Below are 13434 nucleotides of genomic sequence, written 5' to 3' on the forward strand. Positions count from 1 at the left end.
GCATTGAATCCCTCCCATGACCTTCTGGGACCCACACTTATATTCCTTTTGACTGAGATGTTCCTCTCACTTGGACCTTGGAATTTAGATCAAGGGCTTGAGGCCACAACTCCTGTGAGGCTGCAGTGGTCAGTCAGACACCTGGGGTCCAGCCAAAGCTGATCCACCCCTGTGAAATGTAGTCTAAATCTTTGACTTCAAATCTTTCCTAACCAGGAAATAACTTGCACAGCAATATTGAGATCTAAGTTGTGGAAAGGGAGGAAGATGGGCAACGTGCTCACTGAGACTGGATTCTGTGACAGTCATTACACTCCAAAGTCCATAAGCACCTGGATGGAAGCATTCAGATTCTCAGGTCCTTTTCCTGAGACCCAGGACTCCCAATCTTCAGCCCTTCCTCTCTCAGACCAGCGTGCCCAGGTTCTTATTCCCCTGTTCTCCAGGATCCAGGTGTCCAGGTGCCCAGCCCACTGATCCCTCAGGACCCAAGAGTGTGTTCCTAGAACCAACTACACCCCCAGAATCCAAGAGTCCTTGCCCCAGCACTGAGGACCAAGATGTCTTTCCATTCCTAGTGCTAAATGAACCCAGAAAACTACATTTCCCATGAGGCTGTGGGTCTGCTGTGTCATGTTTTAAAAATGTCCCCCGTTATTGAGTTACCTCAGAGAAATAGTTCCACAACACTAACACAAGGTTGGGGACAGGGGGAGGGGGAGGGGGAGAATAACAAGTCCTGTCCTGTCAAAGGGCAGGGATAGTCCAGAGTCCCTGGGAACAACTTAGTGGAGCAGAAATCTGAGGGCTGGCCAGGGGAGGGGGGGCAGAAAGGCTGGGACTTTCCCACAGCCTTGTGGCAATGCGGGGGGGGCAAGGGGAGACAAGGAAGCTGACCCCATTTCCTCCCTCAAACACGTGTGCTCACTCTGATCCTCCTCTCAGACTCTTTATTATTTCAAGTAAGAAAAAAAAGAAAATAAATAAGATAAATAATACAATAAATAAAGAGGAGACTCAGTAATAAACAGCCTGTGGCTTCAGGAAGTGTAGCTGGGGCTTCGGCCATGTGAAGGTCCCACCATGCTCAAGGGGTCCGAGGAACCTACGTTGGGAGGCTCGGGGGCCAAGATCCCTGGAGGCTCCAGGGGTGGCGGGAGGAAGCCTGGCAGTGGCAGGAAGCGAGCAGGTCCCCGGGGGGCCAGGTCCCAGTCGGAGGAGCGGTGCGGGGGCAGGCGGAGGGGAATGCCAAGAGCCTCAGACTGGTAAACGTTGTATCCATCCTCAAGAAGCAGCTCCCGGAAGCTGCAGGCCTGGGGGTTGAAGTGGAGCTGAGGGGATGAGAACAAAGATCAGAGACGCGGGGTTCCTCTACACCTTCCTCCTGCAGGAACCCCAGCTCCATCCTCTCCCACACTCAGGGGTGCAGGCCCCCAGCTCTCTCTTCTTTCAGACCACAGAGTCCTGTCCTCCAGCAGGATGTGGGAGTCCCGGGACTCCTGGGCAGCCGGGGAACCCACTCCTTCCTCAGATGCAGAGTCCAGGTCCCCAGCCCCTTCCTCAAAACCACAGAAGCAGGCTCTTCCTTTACCCCTAGGCAGTCCCGCCGGGCTCACCTCCTTGCCCTCACTTCACAGAGAAGAGTATTCCAGCCCAGGGATCAGTGGAGGCTCTCTAAGGCCTGGCAGGGACATCTGGCTAGCACCCAAGGTCATGTTCACTTTACAGGCCATCGATTCCCAGAGTGACCCTGCACCCAGCATGAGTCAGGTCTGTAGGAGGCTGTGTGGTCAGCATGGGTTACGAGTCACAAGACTCGGTCTCCCAGGTCATTCTGTCATTCACAGGTTTTGTGACTTGGGGCCGGTGGTGGCCCTGCCTGAGCCTCAGTTTCCTCTTCTTGTGAACATGGATGACAACAGCTGCCCCCTCCAGGGATTGTGGCGAGGTCGGGGCATGCAGAGAGCATCGAGCCAAGCCTGGCCAAGGTCAAAGGTGCAAAACATGGTCCCCCAGCCTGTGAGGGTGGGGAGTGGAAGGGTGGAGCACAGGGACAGGGGTCCTGGAAACTCACCGATCCATACAGCCTCCCCTCTGGCCCCTGGCACAGGAACCTGGATGTTTTAACTCCCAAGATTTGAATGACCCCTGGCTTTAGGGCTTTCAGCTCCAGAAGACCTGAGAGGAGAAAGTGATCAGGGACTCAGAAGGCCTTTGCCCATCCCTCTCCTCCCTCAGACCCAGGAGGCCAGCCCCCAATTCTCTCCTCCCTCAGGACCAGGCCCTACGCCTACACTCACTTTCGGGGCTCCGGCGGGCCGTCCCCACCACTGTGCCATCAGCCCTGATCTCCAGGTGGGCCTCCGTCTCCTGGGCGTCATCCGTGTAGAGGTATCGCTGGCGGACTTGGCCCCCAAATTGGAGGAGGGGGCTGGAGTCAGGAATGGGATGTGCCTGGCAGGGTCCCAGCAGGACAGCTAGCACAGGGACCCACAGTCCCAGGTGCTCGAGTTTGGTCTTGTCCCAGCCCATCAATGGTTCACGTCTTCAAGTGAGGTATGGGGTCTGGGCTTTGAAGACCTGAATGGTCTAGATTCTGTTTCGGAGCCTGGTTGTCGGGGAGAGCAGATTCACGATGGCTTCTCTGGTAGCTGAAATGCCTGGGTCCTCTTGCACGTAGATTTACAGCTGACAGGACACCCAAATCTCTTGGGAAGAATGCAGATACTCCAGAATTTATACCCAGACAGACCCGCCCAATCACCTTCCCGACGCTTGACCCTTGATATTTGACCCACATGGCAGATGCTAGAATTCCACGGTGGCCAGGTCAGCCTGATCGGATGATGCAATCAGGGGTCCTTCCAGCTGAGGCCCTGGGCTCCTGGGTCTGAGGCATCAGGGGGATAGATATGTGATGAAGTGGGACCTGAGTGAAAGGGGCTGGGGGCCCAGACCGTTTGGTCTGAGGCAGGAGGGAGCTGGGGTTTCAGACTTGTGGGTCTGAAGAAGCAGGAGGCTGGGGGTTCAGGCTCTTGGGTCTGAGGGAGGAGGGGGCTGGAGGCCTGGACTCCTGAGTCTGAGCAGGAAGGGGGCTGGGATCCACCTCTCTGCCTGACTGATGCAGATGGTGTCCCACAACTGGCGTTTCTGCATCTCACCTGACTTTCTGGGTTTCTGGGGGTCAGACACTGAGGTTCCTCTGGCATTTCTGCATCTCACCTGACTTTCTGGGTTTCTGGGGGTCAGACACTGAGGTTCCTTGGTCATTAAGAAAGCAGCAAGTGCTGCATGACCCAAGCGTTCTCCTCAAGGACACAGGAGTCCTGGTGTGGGAGCTTCAGACCAACCTGCCCACAAATCCCAGCCCAGGCACTCACACACCAAACATCCCAGCCTCCTCCTCCTGGACCCTGATGCAATCCTGATGTTTCTTTCACCAGAGAAGCTAACCAAGATCAGACCGGTGCCCTCAGAATAGCCTGGGGAAGTGGGGGGAGGGTGAGAATCTTTGACTCAGAGTTGACAACTGACGCAGGCTCAGGAGGGAGAAGCTAGACCCAAGATCCCAAAGGGAATGAGGGGTTGGGCAATTTCCTGGAACCTAAACGTGCAAGAGTCTGAACACCAGATCTGAAGGAGGCAGGTGACTGGAGGCCCGGACTTCTCATTCTGAGGAGGGGGCTGGGGGCTGGGAATCCTGGGTCTGGAGAAATTATGATCGGATCTCTAGAGAGTCAAGTCCAATTCCTGGGTCTTTGCTTTCTTGAATGGTAATGGTCAGACCGCTCGGGCCAGGCTGGGGGTTGGCGGGAAAAAGCCTCGGTGGAGGGAAGCCGCCTCAGGTCTGCAAAAGAGGGAGGCTTTTGCTCCTAGCCGGGTCTGCCTCGGCCTCTGTGGAAGAGAGTTTCTCTTCCACTTCTGCTTTCTCTGTTCCTGTTCTCGGGAGAGGCGGGACGTTTCCTTCACCGTCAGGTGCCGGACGCTAGGCTTCGCTCAGACGGAGAGACTGGGAGCCGGGACTCTCGAATTTGAGGGTGGGTGGGGCGGAGGGGGGATCGGCGGCCCCTGGTGGGCGCGGGGACACGTTCCCGCCAGAGGCTCTCACGCCGGGACTCAGAGCCGGCGGAGGCTTTGCACCCGCCCATGGAGCAGCCAGGTTAACAGGTTCTGCATCTCCACGGGAGGACGCGACAGGGGGCGGAAGCCGCTGGGCCGTGGCCGGACTCGGCGCATCCTGGTACACAGGGCGGATGGTGAACCCAGAAACTGGAGGGGAAGAGGGAGAGGTCGAAGTCCAGCATTGCAGCTGGGCGCTAGATCACGGTGTCCACGGAAGGATGGGCTGCTAGGAGGCCAGGTAGGCTGCCCCTCGCTGGCCGATGTCAGGCAGGAGGGGGGCTGGGGCGTGGGTCTCCTGGTCCGGGGGAGGGCAGACGGCGGGGGCTGCGGCCCTAGAACTGGGAGCTGGGGCTCGGCGCCAGGGAAGGGGGGGGCTCCGCCTCCGAGCTACCTGCCGGCCGGGGAGGGGCGGGGCTGGGATCCTCCGGACCGCGTCCCCTCTCCCACCTCCGCTTCCCGAGCCCTCGCAGCCAGTCGGGGGAGGCGGCGTGGAGGGGGAGGGCTGTCGGGCCTGGGAACCTGGAGTCCAGGGTTCCGGGGGCCGCCGGATGTGGGCTGCACTTGGAGCCGGAACGCTCCGTTCACGCCAAGCTGACTGTGGAGCTCAGGTAAGTGAGAAATGCAGATGCCTCGGACCCAGGAATCGGGCCTTCAGTCCCAGGAGGCGCTCCCCCAACCTCTAACCCCCTATGACCCCCAGGAGTCTCCTCCACCCCGACCCCCAACTCCTGCTTCTCCAGGAAACAAGATCCCCCATCCAGGCCTGGACCTCCAGCCTCTCATGTTCTACTTGGCCCGTTGCTTCCTGCCACCTCCCTGGTGGACTCTGCCCCTCACACACAGGTTCACTGAGAAAGAAGTTGGGGGAACACTGTCCAACGTCAGTGGACCTTACAGCCTGGGAGAGTGAAATTCCAAGATGTGAGGACAAGGTGGTGGGTCCTGGACCATTGCTATTTTGGAAACCACTAATTTTCACCATCTTCCATCTGCCGCGATTCCAAGCCCTTAGCTTCTCCTAATTCAGATCCAAGAGCCCTGATCCCCTTTTCCCTCAGACCCAGGTCTCCAAACCTAGAGTTTCCTTTCTCTCAGGCCTCTCCTCCTTGACATTCATTCTCAAGCTTCGAGTATCTCGTAATTCACTTTTCTTCCCTTGCAGCCATGTGGGCACCCAGGCTCCGTCACCTCTGTCTGACCTTCCTGCTAACCTGTGTTTTTACCTCAATCTTCTTCTTCCACATCCGCCAAGACCTCTTTCACAATGGCTTAGGCCTGTCTGCCCTATGTCCAGACCGTAACCCAGTGACATCCCCTGTGGCCATCATCTGCCTGTCGGGCACACCCATAAACCCCAACGCCCCTTTTTCCTGTCCCAAGCATCCTGCTTCCCTCTCAGGAACCTGGACTATCTACCCAAACGGCCGGCTTGGGAACCAGATGGGGCAGTACGCCACGCTGCTGGCCCTGGCCCAGCTCAACGGCCGCCAGGCCTTCATCCAGCCTGCCATGCACGCCACCCTGGCCCCCATGTTCCGCATCACCCTGCCCGTGCTGGCGCCTGAGGTGAACAGCCGTACACCTTGGCGGGAGCTGGAGCTTCACGACTGGATGTCAGAGGAGTACGCCCAACTGAAGGAGCCCTGGCTGAAGCTCAGCGGTTTCCCCTGCTCCTGGACTTTCTTCCATCATCTCCGGGAACAGATCCGCAGTGAGTTCACCCTGCACGACCACCTTCGGCGAGAGGCCCAGAGTTTACTGAGTCAGCTCCGGCTCAGCCGCACGGGGGACCGCCCGAGCACTTTCGTGGGTGTCCACGTGCGCCGTGGGGACTACGTGAAGGTGATGCCCTATCACTGGAAGGGTGTAGTGGGTGATCGCGCTTACCTCCAGCAGGCTATGGACTGGTTCCGGGCCCGGCATGAAGCCCCGATCTTTGTGGTCACCAGCAACGGCATGGAGTGGTGCCGGGAAAACATCGACACCTCCCGGGGGGATGTGACCTTCACTGGCGATGGGCAAGAAGATGTCCCCAGCAAGGACTTTGCGCTGCTCACACAATGCAACCACACCATCATGACTATTGGCACCTTTGGCTTCTGGGCCGCCTACCTGGCTGGTGGAGACACCGTCTACCTGGCCAACTTTACCCTGCCTAACTCCAGCTTCCTGAATATCTTTAAACCCAAGGCCGCCTTCCTGCCTGAGTGGGTGGGCATTAATGCAGACTTGACTCCACTCCAGATGTTGGCTGAGCACTGAGCAGCAGGGAGACTTCCTGAAACAGTCTGATCAACCTAGGGCCAGTGTTATGTATCTCTGGAAGCCCAGCAGCTTCTGGAGAAGCTGGTGGTCCTGCAGCTGGTGGACACCCATTTCTAGAGTGATTCTAGTTGGCTAGACTTGGAGAAAAAGAGGGGCTGGCGTTCTGCAACTGCCAGAACATTCTAGAACCAATGGAAGATCTTTTCATGATGGCTGGCAACTCTGCAGAAGCTCATGGAAGTTCTAGAATGCACAGTGCCCACCTGTTCTTCCCAGCCCATATCCAGAGTACTTCTAGATCACTGCCCCACCAGGAACAGGGAACTCCCTGTTCCAGCATTGACCATCCTGGTCTTTTTGAGAAGAGATATTTCTCTTCCCTGGGTCATCAGGACAGAAGGAACTCTTGGATGTGCTATAGCAAGCACTCACCAACTTCCCTTCTGTGTTTCTGGCGTGATTCCAGAGGAGGGATTTTTTCCGGAGAGGGTCAGCTCTAATGCCTGTAAAGAACCCTGTGGGGACCTTCCAGAGGGCTTGGGATTCTGGAATTCCAGATTAGCTCGGCAAAGAAGCTAACAAAGGTAAAACCAGCAGCCCAACACCTCACCACTGCTAGAAAGGTTGATGGACGACAAACTGTCTGTAGCTGGGGCAGTTTGTGTGACAAGTGGAACTTTACCCAACATTTCAGCCCCTGAAAAACCACAGATATGCTAAAACATGGGAGGGGTGGGGGAAGGGATGCTGTTGAATGCTGCAGCTTAAGGAGCAAAGCTCTGCAGAGATCTAGGGACACCATTTTTTTTTTTTTAAGCTCAAAACTGCCAAAGGTAGACATGCACATCTTGGCTCCAAGTTCATGTTGCTTTACCCAGTTAAGGAAGTTTCCTCCTCTGCAGCTGGGCTGCTGGGGAGTGATGGTGTAACAGGGAAGAACAAAATCTGACTCCATGTTGGATGTTTCTTTTATGTTAACTTTTGCTTTCTCTTGCTTTTGTTACTATAATCACTAAAAGGATGCTATAAGCATACATGATGGTCTGCATGGGGAACTCTGCCCCTCTGACTGAATGTTAAACCAAAGTGCCTTTGTTCAGCTCACAGGGAAACATCCTGCCCACACACCCATGAAGGACTGCAAGAAAGAAGAAATTAACACACCCCCTCCCCGATGCTGGCCAAGCCAGGAGATGTTTTGCAAGACTTATGGCCTTTTTACTTTACTTCCTCACATCCTCCCCCTCTCTGTTCTGTAAAAGAAACTAGCATCCAGGCCCCATAAGATGGTACTCTAGGACACTAGTCTGCCCTCTTCTCAAACACCCGGCTTTCTGAATAAAGTCACTGTTCCTTTCCTCAACACCTCATCTCCCAATTTATTGGCCTGTCATGCAATGCAGCGAGCTTGGACTCGGTAACAATGGGGTTGATTTACTGAAAGTCAGCTGGCGTAAGGGTGCCCTGTGGGCTTGCAGAAAGCTGCAGGTATTGTGCAACCTTGCCAACCACTCTCTGCCCCTGAATTCACAGAGCCTCTAAATCTGGCTTTGGGTAAGTCAGGGATGAAAGAATCAGAAGGTATGCAGACCCAAGACTGGTCTCCAACCCAGGCAGGAGCACAGCGTCTGGCCAAAGAGGATGGGATTCTTGACTCAGATTTCAGGACTCCCTTGAGGCTTTTTGAAGGAAGCGAAGGTAGACACTTTAATCACAGAGTTGTCTGAGAATTTAAGCCCTTTTCTAGTCTTCTCAGGGAGTTTTGGAGGACCAGTCCCTACTCAGCTGCCATAGGTGGGAGAGAGGGAAGTATGAATTAAAAATCCTCATCACCAACCCATCTCTGCAGGGTTTTTTTTTTTTTTTCCCCTTCGGTATGCGGGCCTCTCACTGTTGTGGCCTCTCCCGTTGCGGAGCACAGGCTCCGGACGCGCAGGCTCAGCGGCTATGGGTCTCGGGCCCAGCCGCTCCACGGCATGTGGGATCTTCCCGGACGGGGGCACGAACCCGTGTCCCCTGCATCGACAGGCGGACTCTCAACCACTGCACCACCAGGGAAGCCCTCTGCAGGTTTTTTTGAGTCTCGTGTGCATGAGGGTGTAAGTGAGTAGGAGTAAAGATGTGGAGCTTCCGGGTACTCTCACTTCTCACGTCTTGGGATACTGTTCCTGCTCTCTTGTTAGTGCACTTGTGTGAGTTATGGTCTCAGAGACCCAATTCCTTTCCCGGACTCTCAGCACTGGCCTCCAAACCTCTCTTTCCCCTGGGACCTCAGCATCCAGCCCGAGGCTGGAGAAAGAAGGAGGGGTGGATGGGGGAGTGAGCAAAGATTATAATTAAAAAAAAAAATTTTTTTTTGTCCACGCTGCTTGGCATGCGGGATCTTAATTCCCCCACCAGGGATCAAACTCGAGTCCCCTGCAGTGGAAGCGCAGAGTATTAACCGATGGACCGCCAGTGAAGTCCCAACATTACAATTCTTGAACTACATTTCCCATAAAGCTATGGGGTTGTCTGCAGTAATCTCCTACGGGGAGACCCCAGGGCCTTCTGGGAGTCGTAGTCCTAGGGCTAGAAAGGACCACTTCCCACGTTTTCGTGGCTAGAGGACAGTTTTCCGAGGGCCGTGGGCAGCTAGCCAAAAGCCTGGGTCCTGGGGCCCAGAGAGAGGCGGAGATTGAAGGCTAGAAGCCCTTTCCTTAGCTTGGAAACCAGAGCCCCCAGGGTGAGCCCCCTTCGGTAGACTCTGGGAAAGTTCTAGGCTGAAAAGGGGGCTGTGACATCATGGAACTATGGGCGGGGCCTCCCTTTGTTGCGGTCCAATCAGGCTAAGAGTTGGGCTTCTGGGCGGGGCCAAGGAAACCTCAGGGAATATCTCTTGGGAATTTGGGGCCCTGCGTGGGTAGCCGGAAGGCAGAGGCTTGGGAGTTCCTATTAGTAAGGGGCGAACTGTGGCTGTGAGCCCCAGTTAAAAACTGTCTATACCACGCAACCAACCTCACCCTCACCACCCTCCTCCGCCAAAATCTTTAATTTTGGTCGAGGGAAAAAGAGTGGAAGGAGTGGCCTGTTCTTCCTCTCTGAAAGCCCTCAGAACCTGGACTCTTCAGCGAACCCTAGTGTTGGAAGGTGCAACAGTCAGGAGTCAAGGTCGGGCTGCGGCTGTTAGAGTGCTTCGGGACTCCTCGGTTTTCTAATGAGAAGTGTGCGCCCTGCAGATTGGGGCTCCATTAGTCTCGGGGAAGGGTTTCTCTCCGTTTAGCGTTCACCTTCTCGGTTTGGGGTAAGAGGAGCCTCCCCGGAGTTCGGCGCGAACTGCGCGCTCTGGCCGCAATGGGGCCGTGGCGGCTCCCCCTCCTGGTGGCGGCTCTGGCCGGCTGCCTGCTTCCTGCCCGGGGCTGTGTCATGTGTGATCCAAACGTCGTGGAGGCGCTGAACTCCTTGGAGACGGATTACCTGCCTGGCCACCTGGAGGCCAAGCATCACAAAAACGTGATGAAAAGGGTAAAGCAGGCAGTGGAAGCTTTCAAGGACCTGCCGATTGACGAGGATTCCTATATGGGGGTCGTCGGTGAGGGCGGAGTGCGACTCCTGGGTCCTGGGAAAGAAGGGGTCTGGGGCTAGGATTACTGGGAGGTGCTGGGGAGAAAGGGCTGGAGGTACAGTCTCCTGGTTTCGGGAATGGAGAAGGCTGGGATGCAGATTCTGGGGTTCCCCAGGGCTGGCAAATACTGTTCTCCCTACCTTTTATCCTGCAATTTTATTCCATATGTAATAAATAAGACTACAACTCCCAGAAGGCAACGGCGTGGGTTAATCCCTTTACCAGGCCAATCCTTGCCCTTTGGCCCCGTGGGTGTTGTAGTTTCTAAGACTAGGTGAGCCAATGAGACAGCAATGCTTGGAATCTGGGGTTTATCTCCCCCCACAGATGAGGCCACACTGGAAAAGGCAGCTTGGAGTTTGCTGAAGGATCTGAAACGCATCACGGACAGTGATGTAAAAGGTAAATGCACAGAGGGGGCAGGAGAGGGCTTCCAGAAACTCTCAGGGAAGTGATTGCTGGTGACACCTGGTCTGGTGGTCAGGTACTGGACTCTGGAACCAGACTGCCTAGGTTCAAATTCTGGCTCTGCCGGTTTCCTAGCTGTGTGGCGTTGAGCGCTTTGTCACCTCTAAAATGGAAACCATAACACAGCCTTCATCCCAGTTGTTGCTTAGCCCAGTGGCCAGCATTATGTTAAGTGGTCATTAAATTGTATTGTCTTTCCCTGAGGAGACCCAAAAGCCACGCTCTGCAGGCAGAGGTCAACTTCCTGTGCCTCACATCTGGGAGGAGCAGGAGGGTGGGGGTGGGGACTCCTCTGCGTCATCCTGCTTCTTCTCAGGCGAGCTCTTCGTGAAGGAGCTGTTATGGACGTTGCACCTGGCAAAGGATAACTTTGCCAGCTACGCTGCTCAGTTTCAAAAAACGGGTGAGAGAAGATGGGAGGCCGGCATCCCAGCGTTCTCTTTTCACAGTCCAAGAGTCCCTGACCCCAGCCTTCTGCTTCTCCGAGTCCCATCCATCAGCTCTCCCAACCCCTTCCTCCCTCAGACCCAGGGGTCCAGACACCCAAGTCTTTCCTTCCTGGAACTCAAGAGCCCCAGCCCTAGCCTGTTCCTTCACCCCCTCTCTCATCCCCTTTAACGTAGAAATCTGATTTTTTTTTTTTTTAATTCTTTATACCGAGGCAGCGTTTTGTCCCAACAAATGTGGTGAGTCCGGATTATGGGAACTGGTCCTCTATCCCTCATCCCTGCCCCGTGAATACCCAGCCTCCCTCTTTTGGGTCTGTGTGTTTTTTCATTCTCCACGTGGAGAGGTTCCTGGGTCTCCCGTATTCCTTCTGCACCTCGGACTTGTTGGGAAGCGGGCATATACTTTTTGCACTCTTTACTGAGCTTGGTTAGACCGGCTTCCTACAGGGCTGTGTTCTAGCCCAGCCCCGCAGGCTGACCTCCTCAGGATTCGGCTCTTGAGCCCGCCCCAGCCCTTGGCCCTGCCCTCTCCTCTTAGCCCCGCCTCTTAGTGGGAGAATACCGCCTCGAACCTGCCCCTTCAGGTTTGATGTTGCAGCCTCTGATCTGGTGCAGTACCTGCCAGAAGCAGGTTCACTCTTGTCGAAAGTCCTCGAATTGCGGAGGTGAGAAAGCTGGGCCCAGCCGGAGGGGTTGGCGCAAGAGGGGCGGAGCCAGAGGAGAGATCAAGCGTCTAAAGAGGTCGGAGACTGGAGACAGCCAACAAGAAAAGGCGGGGCGAGACCAAGTGGAAGGGGGTTGGGAGAGGGCCCAGAACCGTGAAAGAGCATCCCACAGTAACCGCCTATTCCCAGAGCGCAAAGTCAAGGTCCATCAGATGGAAGATATGATCCTGGACTGTGAGCTCAACTGGCATAAACTCTCTCAAGGCCTGACCGATTACAGCTTTTACAGGGTGGGAGACTCCCGTTACCCTTGAACTCCATCAGGCTTTCATGAGCCCCCTGGCCCCTGTATCCACAGGCCTGCACCCATAATGCCCATGACCCATGACCTACCAAGTTTGGCTTCTTCTGATCCCCTGGGAACCCATGCCCTGACCAGTACACCCTGAAGCCCCATGATCTTCTCACCCCTGTACTCCCCAACCCCTGAATTCCCCAGGCCTGTGTGACCCCTTGAGCTTGGGTTTAGGTTTGGCGGAACAATTCTGAGACCTTGATGTCCAAGGGGAAGGAGCCCACGCTGACCAAGACCATGGTGCGTCCAAAGGATGCAGGCACCTATCGCTGCGAGCTGGGCTCCGTGCAATCCAGTCCAGCCACGATCATCTATTTTCATGTCACAGGTCAGTGCTGGGGAGTTGAGAGAAGTGGGATTCAGGGTCCTGGTGTGTGTGTGTGGGCGGCTTCAGGGGAGTGGCCTGCTTCAGGGGCGTGGCTTATGGGGCATAACTTCCCATCGGGGTGTGGTTTCAGGCCACGAGGGTATGGCTTCCTGTCCTGAGTGTGGCCTCTGGCCACTGGGCCAGGGCTCCCTTGTGGGTGTGTTGGGGCTTCACGCAGTTGGAGGCGTAATTATGTCCCGGAGGGCCTGGGTCCTGGGGCAAGTTACTGTGGGGAGAGCTTGCCTTGGCCTTGGCAGGACCTTCGCGCCCTCCCAGGACTGCTCCTTAACCCTGTTCTATCAGTATTGCCCAAAAGAATCGTGGAGGAGATACCGTCACCAAACACTGAAACCGAGGATGAGGTGGCCCCAGGTGAGGTGACTTTGGATCGCCCCCAGACGGCCACAACCCTCCAGTCACAGTCTCCGAAGCCAGAGAAAGTACTGAGGAGCCGCCTGGTCGGGCTGCTGATCTGGGGCTTTGTCGTGCTGATAGCCAGTGTTGCCACCGTGTGAGCCGCCCACTGAAGAAGGCAGGGCTTGGAGCGAGGGGCAGGGGCTTCCAACTACCTAATACAGAAGGGGGTCTCCAGCCAAGGAGCGCTGAGAGCCGGACTTCCTCCGGGAGCGGGGCTTACCTAGGAGGGCGAAGCTTGGATCACTGCTAGAATAAGATCAAACATAGGGAAGCCGAGAGGGGTGTTCCTCCCTCATTAGGACCTAACCTTGTTTCTGCTATTTGTACCCCAACCAGGATACTTTTATCTCGGTCTGGGAAAGTGATCGATTTCATAAAGTCCTCCTGGTTCAGCACTGGCCGTGGAGCTGCTCAGGACTCTGAGGTTTCAGAAGAAAAGGCCAAAGAATCAAGCAGAAAATAAATATTTATCTGGTTGTCTAAGTATCTGACTCACTCCTCCGGACTGATTCTAACTTTTGGTTCCCCTAGGGAAGCCTGGGGATGGTCTTCTGTCTGAGGGAGGAGGGGCTGGGAACCTGGTCCTGTGGGTCCTGGAAGGGGCCAACTGGCTGCGATGTAATTCCAGAATCAAGGAGTGGGGCCGGGCCAGCCTTCCCCAGGTCTCCTCCCCCAGGCCCGGTCCCCTCACAGGACGCCCCCTCCCCGCTCTTCCTGCCGGT

At 55.7% G+C, this 13434-nt stretch overlaps 3 protein-coding genes across 4 annotated transcripts; 2 read left to right on the forward strand and 1 right to left on the reverse strand.

Moving 5' to 3' along the window:
* Positions 1 to 1025: 1025 nt before the first annotated feature.
* On the reverse strand, positions 1026 to 2690 carry FGF21 (fibroblast growth factor 21). Its single transcript, XM_082677125.1, has 3 exons — positions 2301 to 2690; positions 2075 to 2178; positions 1026 to 1331 (listed from the first exon to the last, which is right to left on the reverse strand). Exons 1-3 carry the CDS (start codon positions 2530 to 2532, stop codon positions 1041 to 1043), a joined length of 627 nt encoding a protein of 208 aa, XP_082533251.1. The 5' UTR covers positions 2533 to 2690; the 3' UTR covers positions 1026 to 1040.
* A 901-nt stretch (positions 2691 to 3591) lies between these two features.
* On the forward strand, positions 3592 to 7741 carry FUT1 (fucosyltransferase 1 (H blood group)). The gene is made up of 4 exons (XM_082677180.1): positions 3592 to 3646; positions 4188 to 4360; positions 4863 to 5057; positions 5285 to 7741. The coding sequence occupies exon 4, from the start codon at positions 5287 to 5289 to the stop codon at positions 6382 to 6384; it is 1098 nt and encodes a 365-aa protein (XP_082533306.1). The 5' UTR covers positions 3592 to 3646; positions 4188 to 4360; positions 4863 to 5057; positions 5285 to 5286; the 3' UTR covers positions 6385 to 7741.
* A 1637-nt stretch (positions 7742 to 9378) lies between these two features.
* IZUMO1 (izumo sperm-oocyte fusion 1) lies at positions 9379 to 13203 on the forward strand. Of its 2 annotated transcripts, none has more exons than XM_082677453.1 (9): positions 9379 to 9958; positions 10319 to 10393; positions 10776 to 10862; positions 11125 to 11145; positions 11493 to 11573; positions 11763 to 11863; positions 12103 to 12256; positions 12599 to 12806; positions 13049 to 13203. In XM_082677453.1, exons 1-9 carry the CDS (start codon positions 9721 to 9723, stop codon positions 13173 to 13175), a joined length of 1092 nt encoding a protein of 363 aa, XP_082533579.1. In that variant the 5' UTR covers positions 9379 to 9720; the 3' UTR covers positions 13176 to 13203. The 2 variants fall into 2 exon arrangements, with proteins under 2 accessions (XP_082533579.1, XP_082533580.1); XM_082677454.1 differs by having other exon boundaries at positions 12599 to 12827; positions 13049 to 13175.
* Positions 13204 to 13434: the final 231 nt, after the last annotated feature.

This window comes from Grampus griseus (assembly GCF_964374135.1).
Source record: "Grampus griseus genome assembly, chromosome: 19".
NCBI lineage: Eukaryota > Metazoa > Chordata > Mammalia > Artiodactyla > Delphinidae > Grampus > Grampus griseus.